Raw genomic sequence first — 21,127 nt, 5'->3', positions numbered from 1 at the left:
AAAGCGTCCCAGTGCGTCTGCTCAGAACAACATCTGTGAAGTTGCTCTTTATTTTTTAAGATCGTTCAGTCGTCTTCTTTATTTAAAAAGAAGTCCAGGAACAACATGGCCGCTCGCTGCAAACACAGGTTTAAAGGGCAAGTCTGCAAAATTCACAAGCAGCAATTAAACTGCAGCTTTTCTGTGTTGGAGGTCGTTCTTCTCCAAGGTCTCAGGTACTTCTGATGTCTGTGTTGTGTTCATGCAGGTATGCTTGTGACGTGCTACAGGTTTTGACTGTGGTGGGACTTGAACCCACAACCTTTTCTTAATGTCTTTAAGGGTTAAGGAGGGTTAGTTCAGCAGGCTTTCATCACAACTTCAGACCATCGTTCAATTCATCTTGTAGAGTAAGAAGAAGAGTTTTTGGGTCACATCTTGCACAAGATTCAAGAAAATTGTAAGCTAGAATCTGAAACCCAGAAAGCTTCACTCGCTGTCATTAAAGCTCGACTCTGGTGGGACTCGAACCCACAACCTTTGAATCACTTCCCCTGTGTTGATCTAGAAGTCCAACGCGCTATCCATTGCGCCACAGAGCCTCACATTTACTCTATTCATGCTGAGAAGCCATAGAAGGAAGATGTTTTGTCTAACTGCAGAACTCCCCTGAGAAACATCATGTTTTTTAGTTCTCCTCAGTATCACAGCGACCCGGTGACGACTGTCTGTACGTCACACGAGCTCACTGCAAACAGGAAGTGCTGACAGATCGTTCGGCTCACGTTTAATGGAGACTGTTTGAATAAACGTTCACAAATACGGGCTCAGAACACACGAATCAAGTTGTGTCACTGAGCTCACAGCTAACACACAGACTCTTTGGACTTCCTGTTTACGTCCCCTAAATTGGGGGCTATAGGAGAGAGTTGGTGTTCAGCTGTAGAACCAGAACAAACAGGACCCGAGGCTGTGACCTCTGACCTCTGACCCTCCCACTGTTTGTCCTCTGAGTGGACGTGAATCTGTCGGGTCAGAAGGGTTCAAGTGAGTTCGACGTCTCTGTTCAGATTAACAAAGCTGATGTCTGTCTGCAGGCTGCCCGGTCGCCGTGGCAACGAGATAGGGTATCAACAACACACACACACACAGACACACACACACACACACACACCGACGCCACTGTTGTGATGTAAGTGAGAGTGTTGGTCGGCTGCCACCGTCGGACACAGAGGTGTGTGTGTGTGTGTGTGTGTGTGTGTGTGATGAGGTGTGTGTGTGTGTGTGAAGCGGATGCATCTGGAAATGGCGTGTGTGCAATCAGTAGGTGATGATGAGGCTGGCCAAGACACACACACACACACACCTGATCTGTGTGTGTGTGTGTGTGTGTGTGTGTGTGTTCACTCTCACTCTTCTTCTGCTTCCTCCAACAAGAAGAGAGTAAAACTCTTGAGCTGGACGTCATTGGCTGATCTAGCGCTGCGTTCACTTGCTCCTCGGATGGGAAGGGTTTTCCGGCGTCGGCGTGTTGTTGTCGGGGAACAACATGGCCGCCCTAGAGAAGTTGTGTTCCTCCTCGTTTGATCACTCAAACAACACGTCGACGGCTGTTTCTGGTATTTTAGAAACAAGGAAGCGTGAAGGAAACGATGATTACACGACTTTGGTAAAAGTTTCTTAACATGAAGTCAGTGTTTGCTGTCGTCCGCCATGTTTCAGCCTCGTGTGATATTTGTGGTTGTGAGAGGGCGTTAACGGGACGTTACCCAGATGGAAAGATGGGAAGTTTTTCCTAACTTCACTCTAATCAAGGGTCTGAGGACAGAGGACAGACTGTGAAGCCCACTGAGGAGATGTGGGCTTTATAAATAAAACTGAGATGAACAGCACATGAACACACCAGCAGTCAGCCACAGGATTAAAACCTCCGACAGGTGAAGTGAATAACACTGATGATGTCGTCACTGTGACACCTGTGATAGGTGGGAAACATGAAGCAGCTGGTGAACAGTCAGGAGTGAGGTAGAAACACCTTTGCCGGTCCCGTCAGGTCCGATCAGCGTATAGCTCCAGCTCTGTGTGTTTTCAGACTGCGGTCCTGCGTCGCAGCCTCGTTTCATCCTGCAAGTTTTTCAGTTTCAAGCTGTCGGCCGGTGTGAGAACAGGAAGAGGCCGAGGCTCATGTTTCCAGGCAGCGCTCCAGAAACAAGCACAACACGCTCGTCTGCGTCACATCTTAGTCTGAAAACCATTATTACATTCACAATCAGGCTGTTTTCATGAGCTGCATCAACAGGGAGCATATAAACGCAGCCAACGAGCTCCAGGTTTGTTGCTTGTTTGAGACAGTTGCGAGTTAAAGTCCGACTCTGGTGGGACTCGAACCCACAACCTTTGAATCACTCCTCTTCGCAGCTAGAAGTCCAATGCGCTATCCATTGCGCCACAGAGCCACACAAGCTTCCTGACGTAGAGTACGTTGAGTACGTAGTGAACAGGGTGTTTTATTTTGAAAATTTACCAGACGGTCTTTACCGTTTCGCTGTCTGGCTCGGTCCGCTCCGTGCAGACTGACGCGGTCCGCTTCAGAAACAGACTCGGCTGTATTCTCTTCTTCTGTGCCGTGGTGCGGCCCGTGGAAACACGAGTATCGTCTAGAACGGCCACGATCAGCGCCGGCGACTGTGACGTGGCCGAGACCAGTTTCCAAGGTCAATCGGTTCTTCTCTGGGTCGGTTTGGACTTCCAGCTTGTTTCATGAGATGATCAACAGATTCCTTCCTTCAAATGCAAAACCAGAACCAGATCCCCCTCTGTGTACAGCCAGTGAAGCTGGTTCTGATTCTGAAAAACACACAGAATGTTCCTTTAAAGCTGTAAAACCACTAATGGAGGAGAATCTGCAGGTGTTTCCACAAACGGGTCAGGGACTTCAACCTGCAACCTGCAACCTTCAGACCTGCAGACCTCCAGACCTTCAGACCTCCAGACCTTCAGACCTGCAGACCTTCTGGCTTGTTTTACAGACACCCCAGACCCCCGTACACCCCCTCCTCACCCTCTCCTCAACCCTCCTCACCCCTCCTCACCCTCTCCTCCCTCCTCCTCCCCCCTCCTCACCCTCTCCTCAACCCTCCTCACCCCTCCTCAACCCTCCTCACCCCTCCTCACCCTCTCCTCCCTCCTCCTCACTCCTCCTCACCCTCTCCCCACCCCCCTCACCCCCGCCACCCCCCTCCTCACTCATCCTCACCCTCTCCTCAACCCTCCTCACCCCTCCTCACCCCCTCCTCCCTCCTCCTCCCCCCTCCTCACCCCTCCTCACCCCCTCCTGACCCACATCTCTCTGACGTTCAGCAGCTGCAGAAACACTCCGAACGTACAAAACACTAAATGGGTCAAACTGTGCGACTGTATCAATGAGTTTGTAGGAGGCCGTTGTCCACACACACACACACACACACACACACACACACACACACACACACACACACACACACACACACACACACACACACACACAGTTAAGAGGCCACATTCTTGTCTCTCAGCCAAACATTACACATGTCCTCACTCTTTAACACCAGAAAAGAAAGAATTCTTTACTTGGACCTCCTCCTGCTCCTCCTGCTGCTGCTCCTCCTGCTCCTCCTCCTCCTGCTCCTCCTCCTGCTCCTCCTGCTCCTCCTTCTCCTCCTGCTCCTCCTCCTCCTCCTTCTTCTGTTAAACGAGTTTAAAGGTTTCTACCTCCTGCCATTGTGTGAGTGTGTGTGTGTGCCACTGCTGAGCCTTTATGTTGTGACTCTGAGGAAGAAGAAGAAGAAGAAGAAGAAGAAGAAGAAGAAGAAGAAGAAGAAGAAGAAGAGGGAGGAGGAGGAGGAGGAGGAGGGAGGCAGCTCTGGGATGTTGAAGGTTGAAGCTAACAATCATCGTTTTCTTCTTCAGGTTTCTACTTCCTGTGACATCATCGCACCATGCCTGAGGGGTCACGGCGCGGCAGCCAGAGATCGCCTAGCAACACAGGTAAGGGGCGGGGCTCTTTTCAGTGACGTTCAGCAGCTGTCTGATCAGATTTGAGCTCCTTTGTTATCTGAAGAGTCTCCAGATGTTTCTCTGCTCATGTGGCTCCATGTTGAAACACAGACGTACAGAAATATTGTCATTATTCCTTTTCTTGCTGGCTCTGTGGCGCAATGGATAGCGCGTTGGACTTCTAGTTGAACGCAGGAGAAGCGATTCAAAGGTTGTGGGTTCGAGTCCCACCAGAGTCGAGCTTTACACCTGGACGTGTCCTCAGACAGCTGACGTTCCCGAAGTTGTTTTCCCTTCAGCGAGCTAAAAATTGTCCCCGAACGTTTTGCACAATGTCGTCCTGTTTGAGATGAACCTGCAGGGGGCGCCAAAACGCATAAAATGCCAAATTCTACATAATGCTGCTTTAATGAATCTCTTCATGCTTTGTGGCTTCAGGCAGTGAAGCACACACATGTTAAATGATCAGGATCCCAGTTCAACATCAACATCCTAGTTTTCAGACTTTTACATTTGAGCTGAATGTGAAGAAATACGTCTGTGCAGTGATGCTGAAGTTAGCATGCTAACCAGCTAGCGAGTAAACATCAACACTCCCAAGGTAGCTCCACAGCTAACTGAGCTAACGAGCTAACAGAAGCTACAGTCATGGATGCATAAACAGAACGCAGTTAGCAGCAGTTAGCAGCAGTTAGCAGTTACTCTGGTGATGTGCTGCCTCTGTTTGTTGAAGTTATTACATACTGCACCTTTAATTAGAGCAGCTTTGAATAATTAATGATTAATAATTAATGAGCCTCAGTTTGAGTCAGAAGAGACTTGTTGTTTGTTCTCGTTCCTGGTGAAGCTGCAGCTTGCTGAGAGTCGCTGCAACCAGATTTATCTCAGGGCTCAACTTTCTCTGAGCTGTGACTTCCTGTCCCACACACACACACACACACACACACACACACACACACACACACACACACACACACACATAGAGGCTCAGTAATGATGTGTAATTACACACGGCCACCATGCTGTTTAGTTGCTCGGCTGTTATATTGGCTTCCATAGTTAGCATTCACACACACACGCGCACACACACACACACACACACACAGACACACACACACACACACACACACACACACACACACACAGAAACATCGCAGAACACACTGCAATTATCATAGAGGCAACAGATGTGTACACACACACACACACACACACACACGTACAAAATCTGTGCACGCAGCTCTGATTGTTGTATTCATGCAGACTTGGCGTGTAGGTGGACACACACACACACACACACACACAAACACCAATATACTCTGTGTGCAGGAAGTTGTATGGTTTGTGGCGATAAAGTGCAGCACTGAACAATGTTTCTGACACACACACACACACACACACACACACACACACACACAATAAAATGCCACAGCAGATCTGTTGATTATAACCATAGAAAAGAACGAGGCAGAAAATAGAGAGAACGCCCAAGATAAGACTGCAAGAAGATGAAGGATAGAAAAGAAACAGAGGAAGAGGAGGAGGAGGAGGAGGAAGAGGAGGAGGTGGAGGTGGATGAAGAGGAGGAGGAGGAGGAGGAGGAGGAGGAGGAGGAGGAGGTGTAACGTGATGAGGAGGCGGGGAGGAGAGCAGCAGGACGGAGGAGACGGAGTACAGAACGAGAAACGAGGATTATTTTGAGCTCTGGTCGTGTTCTCGTCTGTGATTGGCTGGTTGGTGAAGCCTCCCCGCTGTCACGACCATGATAACGAACATATACAACATAACGACATAATGAGGAACAGGCAGCAGACCAGCCGGGTCGGTTCTGGTTTTTAAACAGAGGGAACAAACTGGAAGATTCAATCAGCAGTTTGCAGGTTCAGATCTTCAGATGATTTGAATCTGAGGATCTCTGAACGGTCACGTGAGTCGATCGTGACACAAATCGGACTTTTAATAACCTGCATCACCTGTCAGCTGAGGCTGGACAGAGGTTTGGTGTGAAGGATGAAGAAGTCGTTCACTGCAGGATCATCTCTGTCTGCCAGTTCCTCCTGATGTTATCATTATTATCATCACGTGTTTGTCACACGCAGCTGCACTTTATTAAACTCACGTTACAAACAACATTTAAGAGTTATGACTGAATCGATACAACAAGAAACAATCAGATAAACACAACTTCACCAGACTTCTACTTTAAAAACGCTCACTTTAGTTTCAGTGTAATCAGTGAGGACTTTAAAATGATCAGCAGGAAGAAGTGAGATGTAAAATTAGCAGATTGTTTAAGGGAGTTCACTGTGAGAGGACGAGCGAGTGTAAACACGAGGAAGCTGTGTGTGTGTGTGTGTGTGTGTGTGTGTGTGTGTTGGCACAGGGCTGTGAAGAGGTCAAAGGTCAAACAGGCGGGTCGTCAGTCGTCTGATGGTGTCGGACGACTCAACTTCCTGTCTCTGTCTCCAACAACATGTCACCTTATCTCACACACACACACACACACACACACACACACACACACACACACACACACACACACACACACACACACACACACAGATCAGTTTTATTTCTGTGTCTGATTTCAGCTGATTTCTGGTCGGTCGTGCGTTAAAGGAACATTTTGAGGGAAATTGAATTATTCTGATTTTGTGATAAGATGAGATGAAGTTTTCTCTCCGAGCTCCGTCAGAACATGTCGAGCCTCGGGGTTCTGAGGAGCCGACCCGACCTCTCCGGTCCAACAGGACGGGGTCGTCCTCGACTGTCGACTCTCTAATGAAGACAGAAAATCACCTAAATGTGGACAACGTGTGCTCTCCAGGAGGTTTGTCTCTCTGCGGCGGCGTCTCCTCGGGACGTCCGCGTGTTCGACAGGCTGTGATTTGTTCTTTTCTAAGAAACGTTGGTGCCGCCGCTCCGACATGTTGCATCACTGTAAACACATAATGACAGCGGGGAGCTGCTCTCTTATTACTGTAATCACACGCTGGAGTCCCACGAACCTCATAGTTTCACAGCATGTGTTTACAGGAGACATCCACCTGAAAGACGCCGTCACAGCTGACGATCTTCAGACAGGAGGAACAAAAAGACACATTCAGATTAATGTGGTTTAATATTCTGTAACCAGAGACTTTAATTGTTTTTACTGTGAATAAAGATCCAGTCAGAGGTCAGAGTGTTTAAACGCTTTCAGACAGAAATGAAACATCCTCAGTGTTACAGGGAGGTGGAGGTGAGTGGACGACCTCTCAGTTACCTTCACATCCTTTAAAATCTCTGTCGGTGTGACCTGAGCTCTCTCTCTGTGGATTGTGTTGTTGAGGTGGATGTCAGAGCTTCAGCCTCACTAACAGTTACACAACAGAGACAAACACACGATGTGGAGTTAAAGGTTCATGTCACGTTTTACCACCACTGGAACATGAAAACGAGGCGGCGGCGTCCCGTTTGAAGAGTCGACACGTGTCAGAGGACGGACGGAGGAGGACGATACGAGGACACCTGAAGCTGACCAAAGCTCACAGCAGGGTGACACAATCATAAATTACCCAGAATGATTTATGTTCAAACAGACGCATTTCTTTTTTCGTACTTAAAAGGAGCAGAAACGATCCTGTAATCTTCTTTTCTCTTGACGGTCGTGAGGTCGACAGTAGAAACACGGTTACACAATGATGTACCAGGAGCGTGCGCTCGCTCGTATTTGATTGGCCGACGCTGCGGCTCGTCAGAAGTCTGGTGCCGGATGACTGAGCGAGAGAGAGAGAGGGAACCAGAATGAAACGTGCCAAACCACATCCTGTATATTAACACACACACACACACACACACACACACACACACACACACACACAGAAACCAGACGAGCTGTAAGTACGCGTCCGTCCGTCTCTGATCAGTCTGGTTCAGTCTGATTTCATGTGTTCTTGTTGATTCTGCAGGAGGATTTAAAAACGTTGCGTGAGACTGAATCTGTTCATGATTTGTGAAACAGATTCTTTAAAGATCAGCAGATACATTTATGACGGTGTTTTTTTCCTTCTGTTGATCGATCTGCAGTCAGATTTCTGTTGTCTGCAGGAAGTGATGTGTCGTTCATCATATTTATACAAAACTTCTGCCGTCTGTACGATCAGCTGTTCCATCACAGCTGCATCAGCGTGAAGACTTCTGTGATATTACACACTAACGCCTGTTTGTTCTCTTGTTTATCATCATTTTCTCCATAAAATGATGATTTTAAGTGTCTGTGACAATAGTTTTCATTCAGCAGCTGATCCACATGAACCAACAACGATACGTTCAGATGTGTGACGTTTAACAGTGTTAGCTTCAGCCCCGAGCACTGAGGCAGGCTGATTCATGTTTATTCACAGAGACGTAGAAATACGTCACAATAAGACTTTAAACATAAGAAGTGTTGAAGGAGGCAGGGTGGAGGTCACAGCTTCATCTGAAAATGTTGCATCAGACTTTCAGTTTGTTTCCCGTCTGACCTCTTAAAGCTCCTCCGTCATGAAGGAGCACTTACAGTTTTAATGGTTGAGCCTTTATGAACACACTCGGTACGTTTACATGATGTGAGTCCGACTGAAACTGGACTTTTAAAGTCCATGTAAACATGTAAGTCCGATTTCTCACAGTCGGACAAACACACAGATGATGTGGCTGGAAGACGACGAAGACGAAGGCATCAATATGGCGAGTGCTCGAGCAAGAAGTGCACAGTGTTGGACCCATGAGGAGACGGGTTATGTCGGCTCGGCTGAAGGATGAAACACTGATGGAAGGAAAACCAGATCGACCGGATGAAGGTCCAGTAGCAACAAGCTGAACCTGTGCACATCTACCGTGGTGGAGTCGGACCCACTGCGTCAGTAGATGGATTCTCCCCTGGTGCTGGTGTTCTGGGACGACCCGTGTTTCTGTCAGCTGATGATTATAATGATTAACTTTATTTCTTTTTATAAAGCTGCTATAAACTGAATCCAACAAGCCGAAGGCAGCGAAAGCAGAAACACATCAGAGAGTGAAACACAGGAATGAAGCAGATTAATCTGCACCTTTGGACCAACAAGAAAAGAGACAAGAAGGAACACAGAGCAATAAAAGTTCTGTTGAGCAGCTTGGATCGAGGCCTCTCAGGGTTCTGGAGGTAATCAATAAGCTCTTAAAGTCGGTGCTGCAAGACGTCTGGACCGCTGTGATGTGGCAGCAGAGTTTGAGATGAGCTGGAGGCAGGAGAGGGATTTTTTACTGATGTCATGACGATGATGAGGTGATGAGGTCAGCGGCGTTAATACCACGAGGATGATGTCAGATGATGATCTGACTGACTCACCCATTTTCTGTCGACTGAGAGCTGAAGCATGTGTGTGAATGCCATGGCTAAATAAGGCTGTAACTGCTGCTGCTCAGAGTGTGTGTGTGTGTGTGTGTGTGTGTGTGAGTGTGTGTGTGTGTGTGTGTGTGTGTGTGTGTGAGTGTGTGTGTGTGTGTTATGCTGGTTTAGCTGTTTGTGTTTGAAAATAAAATAATAAAAATCAGGTTTGGATGTAAAGAATCGAGGTCAGGTCTGGTCGGACTCGGTTGGGTTGGTACCGTGGCCACATGTCAGCCAAGAGTGAACCGAATAAACCAGAACCGGCCTGAATCTGGGCCACACACATTTTATCCTGGTGGGCCGGATCTGGCCTAGATCTGGGGTTTGTTTTCGGTTCATGTGGCCGTGCTGGGGCCGCCCAGGTGCCATCTTTCAGCACCGTATGTGGGCCGGATGAACGCGTCTGGTGCAGTTCTGCTACAGTTTGAACAAAAGCAGAAACCTGAAAGTCCTGGACGGGATGTTAGTCGACAGGTTGTTACGTTGGTGAAGAGATTCTCCATCCACATGTGTCAGTGCATCTAAAGTCCAAACAGACCAGCACCGTCCACAGCTGCCTCCACCTCCACCTCCACCTCCACCTCCACCTCCACCTCAGGTCCATGTCACGACCTCCTCCACGTCCTCCATATCTGGATCATCATGGTCGTGTTCAGACTGGAAACAGTATTTGCACCGAACGTTTGCTGGCTGTAAATGTCAGTTTGCTCAGAGGTCCAGTCGACGCCTCTTCACACTGAATAAAATAAGCGTCACAGGTTCTGAGTTCTGTGTTCGGTGACGACAGCGGAGGGTCGCTGGGTTCGATCTGTCAGTGAAATCCTCTGGAGATCCGACACGTTTCACCAGATATGTTGGTGGTTTTCCAAACCCAACGTCGCCTCTTCATGTGGAACGAAGAACAACAGGTCTTTAAACCACACGCCGCCTGTGAACGCACCACGTGTGCTCCACAGCTGCTGGAGTGATTCTGCAACAGCGCTGAAATATCAGCGAGAGGAGGAGGAACCGGGCTCACGGCTGCTTATAGGAAAATGTTCTCACTTACACTCGGCTCGGAAACATTCCTGCTGCCGGGACGTCTGGGGCCAAACACCGATGAAGCTTAAAGAGTCAGACGCAGGTGTGCTGCTGTCTGCAGACTGGAACCATCTGATCACGTTTTTAAATATGAGTCAAAGAAAATATGAACCAGCCCAGGAAACGCTCAATAAAACTCTTATTACGGGCTGTAGAGAGGTCGCCAGGTTTGGTACCATCATGTCTGAGCAGAGAAGAAAACCCAGCGGTGTGTGTTCGTCGTTGTGTTGACGTGTTGTTTGACTCTTTGAATAAAAAAGGAAGAGGTGTGCGTGTGTGTGTGTGTGTGTGTGCCTGTGTGGTGATCTGATGCTTCACTCCGCTGCACACACACACACTTCCTGTTGACTGTGATAAAGACAGCTGCAGGTCGTCGCGCCTTTAATTTGATTCAACGATCAGAAGATCATTTGACAGACCGGGCCGGGCCGACACATGTTCTGGTGTCAGACACGGAGCTGATCGGCAGGTAGGAGTCCCGTCGAGCTGGTTTGAGTTTCTAGAGTTTGTGAGTTTGTGTTAGCCGGCAGAAACAGTTTAACGGCGCAGGTGTCTGGATGGAAACACACACACACACATGTTGTGTGTGTGTGTGTGTGTGTGTGTGTGTGTGTGTGTGAGCCAGCTGTGTAAACCTGTTGTGAGTCTGTCTCCATCTGTCTTTATTTAAAGGTGCAACACAATGAAGCTTAATGAGTAAACATGTTGAAGCAGCAGCTGTCAGACAGGCTTGAGTTAGCATGTTAGCATGTTAGCATGTTAGCCAGAAGACAGGATGACAGTCAGTTCTTGTTTCTGTCCTCTTGTGGTCTCAGTCCAGCCGCTTCACCTCTGGATGACAACAGAAGCATGATTTCATTGTGACTTCGGGTCAGAACTTCCTCTTTTTGTTTCATAATGCTGTTTCAGTGACGGGACGCGTCTCTTCTCTTCTGACAGAAGACGTGTTTCTCTGTGTTTGTGCCTTTCAGGACGCAGTAACAGATAAATGCATTATGACCTGTGCGACCTCGACACGCTGCGCTGGCCAAAGCTCCCAGTTCTCTCAGCAGACCCACGTTTTCTCGTTGCTCTCTCTTCAGTTCCTTCCTGAGGTTTCACAGGTTCTTACAGTACGTACAGTGTTTGTAAGGCCTACACCTCTGACAGTCTGCTGTTTCCTGACAACCACGCTGAAGATGAGAGTTGTTTGTGCCGATAATACGTTCATGCTCGTCCTCCTCAGTGTGACAGCAGGAGTGAGACATCAGGACGAGACACAGATATTGAATTTGAGACGTCCTGGACAGAAGAACTTCTGTTAAAGGACATTTGGATCATCATCACGATCCCTGAAGAGAAATATGAGAATATTGTTGCAGGGTATTATTTTATTATTGTCCAGAATTCAGGAACTGGAGTCTCTGAAACTCAGCTTTGGTTCTGAAATTGCTCCGTCTGAGGCCATGTAAAGACCTGACATGATAATAAATGCTAACATTGTTGTATTTTTGTGACTAAAATTGGAATATTTTAGGTTTTAAGAACCAGAACCAGTATGTTTTATGCTTGTGTTGTACCGATGTGTTTAGTTATATCAACTTTAATTACATGTGCATGTCTGATGGTCTGTAATCTGTTAGCAGCTCAGTTTGTTGTTGTCAGCGTGATTCAGAGCAGGTTTCACCATGAAGCACCTCGTTTGTTTTATTTTGTTTATTTCATATTTTGCGTCTGAGCTTCATGTTGGACTGAATCCGTCTCCAGCTGCAGGCGGTCGCACACATTCATGTGTTCATTCAGAGGTCAATAAGTAGAAGAGTCCGGTTTGTTAAGAACCAGAGCAACAGCTTCAGTTCTGCTGTGTTAATGTGAACTCTGATGGTCCCGTCCTGATTGTTGCTCTGCTGGATTAAAGTGGATCGATGCCACAGATGTTTTCTGTTTTTTGTTTTGAAGAAACTGCGTTTAACTTTAAACTTTAAGTTTTGTTAAATGAATTTCTTTGTTGATGAAAACAGCTGATGAACTAAATCATTTCCTGTCTGTGTCTCTGCAGCCGCCAAGCGTCCCTCCTCAGTGTCGTCTCTGAGTGGGATTGTGGGTAGGATGATGTCGTCCGGCGAGCGAGGAGCCTCGTCCTCCTCCTGCACCTCCGTCAACACCGTCTGCTCGGATGGCGAGCGTCCCGCCTCCCTCTCCCTCTCCTCCTCCGCCTCCTCCGTCTCCCTGCAGGACACTTCCCACTCCTCCTCCTCCTCTTCCTCCTCCTCCTCTTCCTCTCTGCCGTACGGCGCCGTGCCGACATACAACGCCTGTTCATCATCGTCATCGTCCTCCACGCCCAAGAGGAACGGCTCGGACATCAGCCTGGACCTCACTCCCCTCGTCACGCCAGGAGGAAGAGGAGGAGGCGGAGTCTGCGTTACCAGAGTGGCAGGTGGAGGTTTACCCACTAATGGACATGTAGCCAATCAGGCGGCGGCAGCAGTGGCCACGCCCAGACAGCTTTCACGGCTGGAGCGAGTCATGCTGGAGATCGTGGAGACGGAGCAGGCGTACGTCAGAGATCTGAAGAGCATCGTGGAGGTAAGACACTTAGCTTCAGCAGGCTAACATCAGTGTTAGCTTCAACAACAGGCCAACATCTGGTGGGTGCTGGTTGCCACGGTAACCAAACCATGGCTTTATATACTGAGGTGATGTGTCCTCGTTAAACAAACCTCTCAGCCAATCAGAATGCTGCTGCGGTTCTGATGTACAAATAAATAGAAACAGGAAGGAGAGGCCGCAGTACACAGCTGTGTGTGTGTGTGTGTGTGTGTGTGTGTGTGTGTGTGTGGAGGCCAGCTGCAGGTAAACTGGCCCAGAGGCATTCACACCTGGCCAGTAAATCTAGGCTACAGCGGACTCCACCCTAACACACACACACACACACACACACACCTCCGCCCACAGTCGAGCCACAGATGAGCGCTGACGTTCAGGGTTCGGAGTTTGAACTGATTTCTTTACTTTGTTTTAACAACAGTAAACGACTGAAACACTAAACTGAGATGTTGCAGGTGGTAACCGTTAGCGTGTGAGCCTCACAGAGCTGCTAGCATGTCTGCACACTCGTATGCCTGCTGATATTAAACTTACAGTTAGATGATAATGTTGCAGAGATTAATTCTGACATTGGTCCTCATGCATTGATTTATTGATGAACTAAAGCAGAGCTCTGTGAGGAGCTGCTGTGGACGACGTGTATAAAACTGCTCTGAAAAAACATTTTTAGCTTCCGTAATGAATCATTAGTAACAGTTTGAGTTTAAGAGACAGTTTCACCGACTGCACCGCCGTCAGTATTTCACTTTTATTCGAGGAATGTGTCCGACACACTTTTGGATGCAAGTTTAAAGCTGAGTAAAAAATGATCTTTTTCAAAGGGAGTTCTGAATGAGAAAAAAGTTTCAGTAAGAATCTGCTGACTTGGTTGTTTGATTGTGTGTATGTGTGTGTGTGTGTGTGTGTGTGTGTGTGTGTGTGTGTGGTTCATCCATCATTGGTCCAGGTGCACCAAGAGTCAGCCTGGCACTGTGTGTGTGTGTGTGTGTGTGTGTGTGTGTGTGTGTGCGTGCCGCCATCTGTCTGACTGGAGTGTGAAACATCCTTTTGAAGTAAAAGAGAGAATTTACTGCTGCTTTCATCCTCTGCCATGACACACACACACACACACACACACACACACACACACACACACACACACACACACACACACACACACACACACGCACACACACACACACACACACACACTGGCTGTCATCAGGTCTATCAGCTGTCTGTCAGTTTCTTCTCTCTGACCTTCACGGAGGACGAACCTCCACCTCTCCGTCTCTCTCTGTCATCACCACGTGTTTCTTCTTCGGTGGTTTTGGTTAATCCCTCCTGACTCTCCGCTCTGTTTCCAGCAGCACTCAGAGGTCGCGGACAAACTACGCGACTCATAATCGTCCCGCTGTCGTCGCTAAAAAGGTTCATTAGTGAATTATTTAAAAAAAATCAGTTTTAACAAAGATAAAAACCTTCAGTGAACTCTCAGAGCTACAATCCCAGAATTCCTCTCTCCTGATGAGGTCTGATAGATGATAAGTGTGTGTGTGTGTGTGTGTGTGTGTGTGAGTGTGTGTGTGTGTGTGTGTGTGTGTGTGTGTAATGTAAGCCTTGGTTCCTGCTGCTCTCTGTATTTGAGGTTTTGCTGCAGTCTGGTTTTGATTGAGGCTACATGATGTCACGCTCACTGGGAATCTGAACCAACGACCATAATAGGCCTGCGTGTGTGTGTGTGTGTGTGTGTGTGTGTGAGTGTGTGTGTGTCTGTGAGTGTGTGAGTGTGTGAAAACAGTAACAACTCATACACACAGAAAGACGAGTGAAACCAGCTCCTCTCCAACACTTTCATAAACTCATTTATTAAGAATAACTTCTCGATAAGTGCCGACAGTTTCACCTTCTTTCTTTTCTTTTCTTTTCTTTTCTTTTCTTTTCTTTTCTTTTCTTTTCTTTTCTTTTCTTGTCCTTTCTGCTGAAGCTGCAGACTTCAGGCGCTCTGAGTCAGATAAAGTGCCATCATTCGCTCTGATCGTGAGATCTGGTTGCAGTTTTGCGAGCGAGTGTTGGAGCTGAACATGAGACGTCGGTGCAGCGGAGATCCTGATGTTGACCTGCAGCCAAGTGGGACAGGAAACCGAGGGGGAGGAGGAGGAGGGAGAAACAGATGACGGGGGGGAGAAGAGAAAACCCGAGCAGAGAAGAAGAAGGAGGAGGAGGAGGAGGAGGAGGTGGAGGAGGAGGTGGGGATCAATCTGGGGGACGAGAGGGGGAAAGTAGAAAAACAGAAGAAGGGAAACAAGAAGCAACGGAGAGAAAAGAAAAGGACGAGATGACAGAAGACTGAGGAACAGAAAGTTCTGGATGATGTTCAGTCCGAACACGAGCAGCTGAAAGAACTCAGCTGCAGTTGCATGGACAACATTTCTTTAATCCAACGAAACTGTGACCAGCTGACGTTTCCCATCATGCCCCTGGGTTGAGCTGCGGCACCTGGCAGTGTGCATGACGTCAGACCAGTGATGGAATCCACTGTAACTAAGTACATTTACTCGATTACTGTACGACATCAGAGCCAAAGACTTTTAGTTCATTGATTTTATCGACCAGACGTTTCAGTTACTTTTGATACTTCAGTACCAGAGATGATTAATCCATTAATCCGTTTGTATCGGAGCAGGTTGTGACTGTTGATTGATTCTGTTCAGGCCCGGCTCGGCTCAGAGGAGCCCACTGATGAAGGCAGGATGGAGATGAAGGTTTTGTTCATGTCAGTGAGTCAGCAACGAGAAAAATCTCATTTGAACCCTTTTTGACGCGGCTGTAAGATCTCTCACGGTGCAGCGTCTGTCTGTTTAGTCACTGACTATGCAATGCATTCTGGGAGCACTGCGTGGCGTTTGGAGAGACGAGACGTTCAGGTCGAGGCTACTTCATGCAGAACGAGGACGTTCAGCGTGACTCTCAGGAAACCTCTGAAAACTGTGAAACGACCTGCTGTCGGTCTGAACACAGACTCTGGCTCGTGTCTCCACTCAGATGTTTTCAGATTTCTGAAACTATTCGTGAAAATCACAGAAAGCTTCAGGCACGAGCCGCCATGTCGGTCCGATTTGAAACCCGGCAGCAGAACGACCCGTGTGTGGAGTGTGGAGTGTGGAGTGGTGTTTTCTTGTTGGTAAAGCGACGTCGTGGTGGATTTGGTTCTGGTTTTGATAAGGACCAGCATCTTCCTCTCGGGCCTGAACCAGAACCAGCCGTCAGCTTCGTGTAGATCATGTAGAAGGACTAACGACACATTCTTGATTTTGTTTCCACAGATTTCTCACTTGTCATCTCCTCACTTAAGATTTTAATTCTTCAACTTCTGAACTTCCTCGTCTCTCTGTGACCCAGTTTCAAACAAAGACGTGACTCTCCACCTCCTCCTCCTCCTCCTCCTCCTCCTCCTCTTCCTCCTCCTCTTCCTCCTCCTCCTTTCTTTCTTTCTTTCTCTGATCCATTGTTTTTTCTCTCTTCTTGGCTTCTCTCCTTCGTTCTTGGTGTTTGTTTTAGCTGAACCTTTTCCCCGATCATCCCTCTATCTCTTCCTCATTCCTCCTGTCTTCTTCTTCTCCTCGTCTTCCTGTTCAGCTCGCTCATTTCTCACTCATCTCTCTCTCTTTCTGTCTTCACCCCATTACTCTCTCTCTCAGTGTGTGAGTGTGTTTCCTGTTGCCTTTAAAAGGTGATGAATGTGGCCGAGGCCTCTCATTATATGCCTCATTATACACACACAGGCACACACACCCACAGGCACACACACACACACACACACACACACACACACACACACACACACACACACACACACACACACACACACACACAGCTTGTGTTTGTGTCCAATTTTGGAAAAAAGAAGAAGAAACGACAGAAGAAGATTATTTTTACTTGCAGTCAAACTTAAAAACTTTCTCTGTAGATTTGACTAGTTTGGTTTCTCTGCATGTTTTCTGACCAATCAGAAAGCTGCTTCATGTCGAGGGCAGAGCGAAGCGAGCTGCTTACGTCTGTCAGCTCTTTAAGTTATAATATTCAGGATTTCTGCGTTGAAATGTCTGAAAAACCATCAGACTTTTGTTCTGTGTGCTGTTCAGTCGTGTGCTCGAGGTGACGTTTCATCTGGTCGTCTGTAACTTCAGGAGAGAGTCAGGAAACATTACCTCGTCTGTAACATACCGTACATTAGCTGTAAGCCAGCTAACGTTTGAATTTAGGTCAACTCTGAGTGAAGTCAGCACTCAGCAGAGACTCTGGTTCTGGTTCTGGTTCTCTGTCTCCTCTCTGTAACCTTACGTTCATGAAGTAAAGTCCATTTCCCCTCCAGCTCCAGTCAGCAGTCGACATTACAGAACCTGGAGGTCACCTCCGGATCCCTGCTGCAGTCAGGCTGATAAACAGGAGTGAAGATAAATCTACTTTGTAATCTCTGAGCTCTCCTCCCGTCGGATCAGAGCAGAATCTGACGTGAGTCCGGATGTTTGTTCCTCCAGGAGGATCTGGATCTCTTGTTGGAGTTTGGCCTGATTGGTCGACAGACTGGCACCAAACATCTGAGCCAATCAGGACGACCACGTTTAAATTGTTTGCATAAACTTCTGAAGAGTTTCATCTTGAAGCATCAACTAACAAACAGAGAAAAGACGCTGAGCAGATGTTAATCCACTTATTTGATGTTGGACTGCGACCAGAACCAGAATCTTTAACTGTCGCAGAGGAACTCTTTAAACAGTGTATTAGATTATAGTAAATCAGATTATGTTCTCGTTGGTGAGCCTGTAGAGACACGTCATTTGGACCGAAGCTGGCGGGCTGACCTCAGATTCTGCTCTCTTTTTCCTCTTTGGACGAGTTTCTGTCACTTTGAGTCCAAATGTTCTGATGTCCTCTGGCAGCGTCTCCGTCAGTTCCTCTGTCAGTCTGAGTGTCGGAGCTGCAGCTTCTGTTTGCTTCAGTCTGAAAACTTCTGCCACGATGTGAAACTTGTTTGTGGTTCTGGACTGATTATCTCTCCGGGCCCCCGTGTCTCTCGCCCTCCTGACTCCTCTCCGCTGTAATCTAATTACTAGTTACTACAGGAAATGACCTCACGCGGCCTCTGACAGGATTGGATGATGGATCTTAGTTTGTTAAAGTTTCCATTACAACACGACTGACTGACCTCACAGACAGAACACAGTGTTTGTACAGAGATTAATGTTGGAGAGCAGCAACAGACGGGCCGGTTCTGTTCACTGACGGCTTCAGAGTTCCAGTAACGATCGTTTAATAGACTCGTGTCACTTCTCTGCTCCTGCTTGAGCCTTTCAAAGCAGTTTAGTGAGCTTCAGGACAGTTAAAGCTGAAGCACGATGTTGAATTCTCGTATCAGGACTTGACTTTATATAAAGACGACCGACGCGTCTCCACTTCCTCCCACTAGACAAACATGAAGCCAGAATTTCCCAGAAACGAGGCCTCCATCTTGCGGTCATGACGTCAAGGCTGCAGTATCAAGTGTCCGTCCACACGTCCTCCTGCTGTCCATCAGGACGTCTCACCTCCTTATCAGAAGAATGAACACTGAGCCGTCACGTCGTCCATCTTTAGATAAAGTCGGTGGTTTATGGAGCACAGATTCATTCTCGGCTCAGATCCAAATTTCATGTTTCTGTTTCATCTCATTCATCTGTGATCTGGTTAGTTTTGGGTTCACGCTCCAGTTATGACTCATGCGAGTGGACTTTACTCGACATGACCCACATCCTGTCGCCTCAGCGGCTTAAAGGCCCAAAACTGTCTGCTGGGAAACAAGAACCAGACCAGAATTGACAAAGTTTGTGTAGAAAACAATGAGGACTATTTCTGAAAAGCAGTCCCCATCACTCCTGTTCACCCACTGTTCATATTACTCACATTGTTCCTCTCTGTTCTTTAATAAATGTAAGAACGGACGGTTGAAGCCTCGAACTTCATTTTGACTTTATTAACTTTGATTCAGTTGGTCCATTTACCTGTGATCAACATGATCACTGCTGTCCATACAAAGACAAAATCAATGTGTGATCGTCCTCAGGAGGTCTGTTCCTGTCGGACCCCCAGTGTTCAGCTGTAGCTCCTCATCAGAACCAGAATTTAACTAAACACAAGTAAAGATTATGACAAGATGGAGTCCACAAACAAATGTTGGCTCGACAAACATCATGATTTGGATTTTAACACCGGTTTAGTTGCCACGAACACAGATGGACATTTTCCCGACGTCTTATTAAAAACGTTTGTCGGTTGGAGATGAATCATGGTTCTGAGTTTGTCTGTAAGGTTTTAATGGACCTGCGGCTCCGAACACTTTCCTCCGTCAGTCATCGTGACTCGGATCATCGGCTGCACTTTCTCGGCTCCTTTATTAACTTCCTGTTTTTCATCTCTGTTGTTTCCTGTTTGACTTCCTGTCTGATGCCAGCGTCTCTCTGGCAGCTCAGGTGGTTTCCTGTTCACACTCCTCAGCTTCGCTCTGACAGGTTTGGTGTGAGAGATGAGCTGCGAGGTGAGAAGCAGCAGAGTTACAGACAGTTTGTCTCCTCACTCTGTTGATGTTTTACTTGAACACACACATGAAGAGGAGCTCTCTGGTCCCCAAACCAAGGTTCTTACGGACCGAGCTACCTGAGCTCAGGTGTGTTAGAAGGTTTTCATGGTACATCAGAGCCGGCATTAAATAATAAAGTTATAAAACCTTCATCAAACCGGAGAATCAAACATTTACTGAATACATTTCCAGCAGCTCCAGTTTCACTCACACACACACACACACACACACAGTCTTCAATGATTTACAACCATTTCCTGTAAAACTGAGTCACTTATTATCAATATATTTGATCTGTGATGACTGACATCCTGTCTGTCTGTCTGTGTGTGTGTGTGTGTGCGTGTGTGTGTGTGTCTGCAGGATTATCTCGGCTGCATCATCGACTGCGGCGCTCTGCCTCTGAAGCCGGAGCAGGTCAGCACGCTGTTCTGCAACATTGAGGACATCTACGAGTTCAACAGGTAACTCACCTGCTGCTCTCCACACACACACACACACACACACACACACACACCCACCCACACGCACGCACGCACGCACACACACACACACACACACACACACAGAGTAGACTGGTTTCAACGTGTGTGAGCGTGACGTGTCACTTGGTTTGTGGCACGATGTTTTACTGACCCTGACCAAGTGGTTTCTGTTGAAGTTGAAAAACGTAACGTTTGCAGAACCATCATCAACATTCGTTCTGTTCTGGTCGTGGTGGTTGGACTGCTGCCTCCTCCTGATCACATGTTCAGGGGTCCAAGATGAATCTCTGCAGTTTGCATGGCGGAAGAAGTTCTTCTTTGTCCCTTCATTGTTACGATGAGGAGGACAACAATGTAACGTTAGCTCGCTGGTTGTCTAAGGAGACATCAGCGGACGAGTACTGAATGTTTGATGGTTGTTATAAAGAAAAGCATCATGAAACATTAAAACTGAGTTCTCATAACCTTCAGAGGCTCTTGTTCGTCTGGTCTCGTCTGACAGAACAAATGTGCAGCTGTTATATTTGATGAATTCAACTGAAGTTAAAGCTCCACGCTGCAGAACCAGAACCAGGAAATCCATCGTTATCCTCTGACGGGCTCTGAAATGAAACAGACTGATCGGAGCTGACTGGTCGTGTTGTTGGTCGTCAGGAGTTCAGTTGTGTTTCGCCTCGCGGCTACATGGACGTGGAACATAATGTGGGTGTTTATGTAGCTCACAGAACAATGAAGGTGCAGAAACGCCTCCAACACGGACCTCCAGAGTCCACAGAGCGAGTCTGAGTCTGAGGCAGAGCCGTGGTGCTCGGTGTGAACAGGAAGTGCACGTTTGGACACGCAGCATTAGCTCACGTTTCATTTAATTGTGAAAAACTCCAGTTTCAGTGCTGAAAGGAGAAAATCCTGCAGAGGACTTTAACGGATTTGAGTCTGGAAACTATCTTGTGGGCGACACGTTGGACTCAGACG

At 47.5% G+C, this 21,127-nt stretch overlaps 1 protein-coding gene and 3 non-coding genes across 4 annotated transcripts; 2 read left to right on the top strand and 2 right to left on the bottom strand.

The window, feature by feature from the left end:
* Positions 1–489: 489 nt before the first annotated feature.
* trnar-ucu (transfer RNA arginine (anticodon UCU)) lies at positions 490–581 on the bottom strand. The gene is given in 2 exon segments: positions 490–525; positions 545–581. It is a non-coding gene; the product is annotated as a tRNA-Arg (tRNA).
* A 1,765-nt stretch (positions 582–2,346) lies between these two features.
* Positions 2,347–2,435, bottom strand: trnar-ucu (transfer RNA arginine (anticodon UCU)). The gene is given in 2 exon segments: positions 2,347–2,382; positions 2,399–2,435. It is a non-coding gene; the product is annotated as a tRNA-Arg (tRNA).
* A 1,726-nt stretch (positions 2,436–4,161) lies between these two features.
* Positions 4,162–4,253, top strand: trnar-ucu (transfer RNA arginine (anticodon UCU)). Its single transcript is given in 2 exon segments — positions 4,162–4,198; positions 4,218–4,253. It is a non-coding gene; the product is annotated as a tRNA-Arg (tRNA).
* A 2,969-nt stretch (positions 4,254–7,222) lies between these two features.
* Positions 7,223–20,138, top strand: LOC141011664 (uncharacterized). The gene is made up of 6 exons (XM_073484900.1): positions 7,223–7,255; positions 7,357–7,551; positions 11,458–11,598; positions 11,712–11,724; positions 12,525–13,054; positions 20,034–20,138. Exons 1-6 carry the CDS (start codon positions 7,223–7,225, stop codon positions 20,136–20,138), a joined length of 1,017 nt encoding a protein of 338 aa, XP_073341001.1.
* The last annotated feature ends 989 nt before the right edge of the window (positions 20,139–21,127 follow it).

The sequence above is a fragment of the Pagrus major genome, chromosome 2 (genome assembly GCF_040436345.1).
Source record: "Pagrus major chromosome 2, Pma_NU_1.0".
Lineage (NCBI taxonomy): Eukaryota > Metazoa > Chordata > Actinopteri > Spariformes > Sparidae > Pagrus > Pagrus major.
This window is presented reverse-complemented; position numbering and strand designations above follow the sequence as displayed.

Excerpts from the sequence above, each read along its gene's own strand:
- LOC141011664 (XM_073484900.1), top strand. The coding sequence starts at position 7,223 with ATGAAACATCCTCAGTGTTACAGGGAGGTGGAG. Across the intron at positions 7,256-7,356 it reads AGTGTTACAGGGAGGTGGAG|AGCTTCAGCCTCACTAACAG; the intron begins GTGAGTGGACGA and ends GGTGGATGTCAG. Across the intron at positions 7,552-11,457 it reads TGACCAAAGCTCACAGCAGG|GACGCAGTAACAGATAAATG; the intron begins GTGACACAATCA and ends TGTGCCTTTCAG.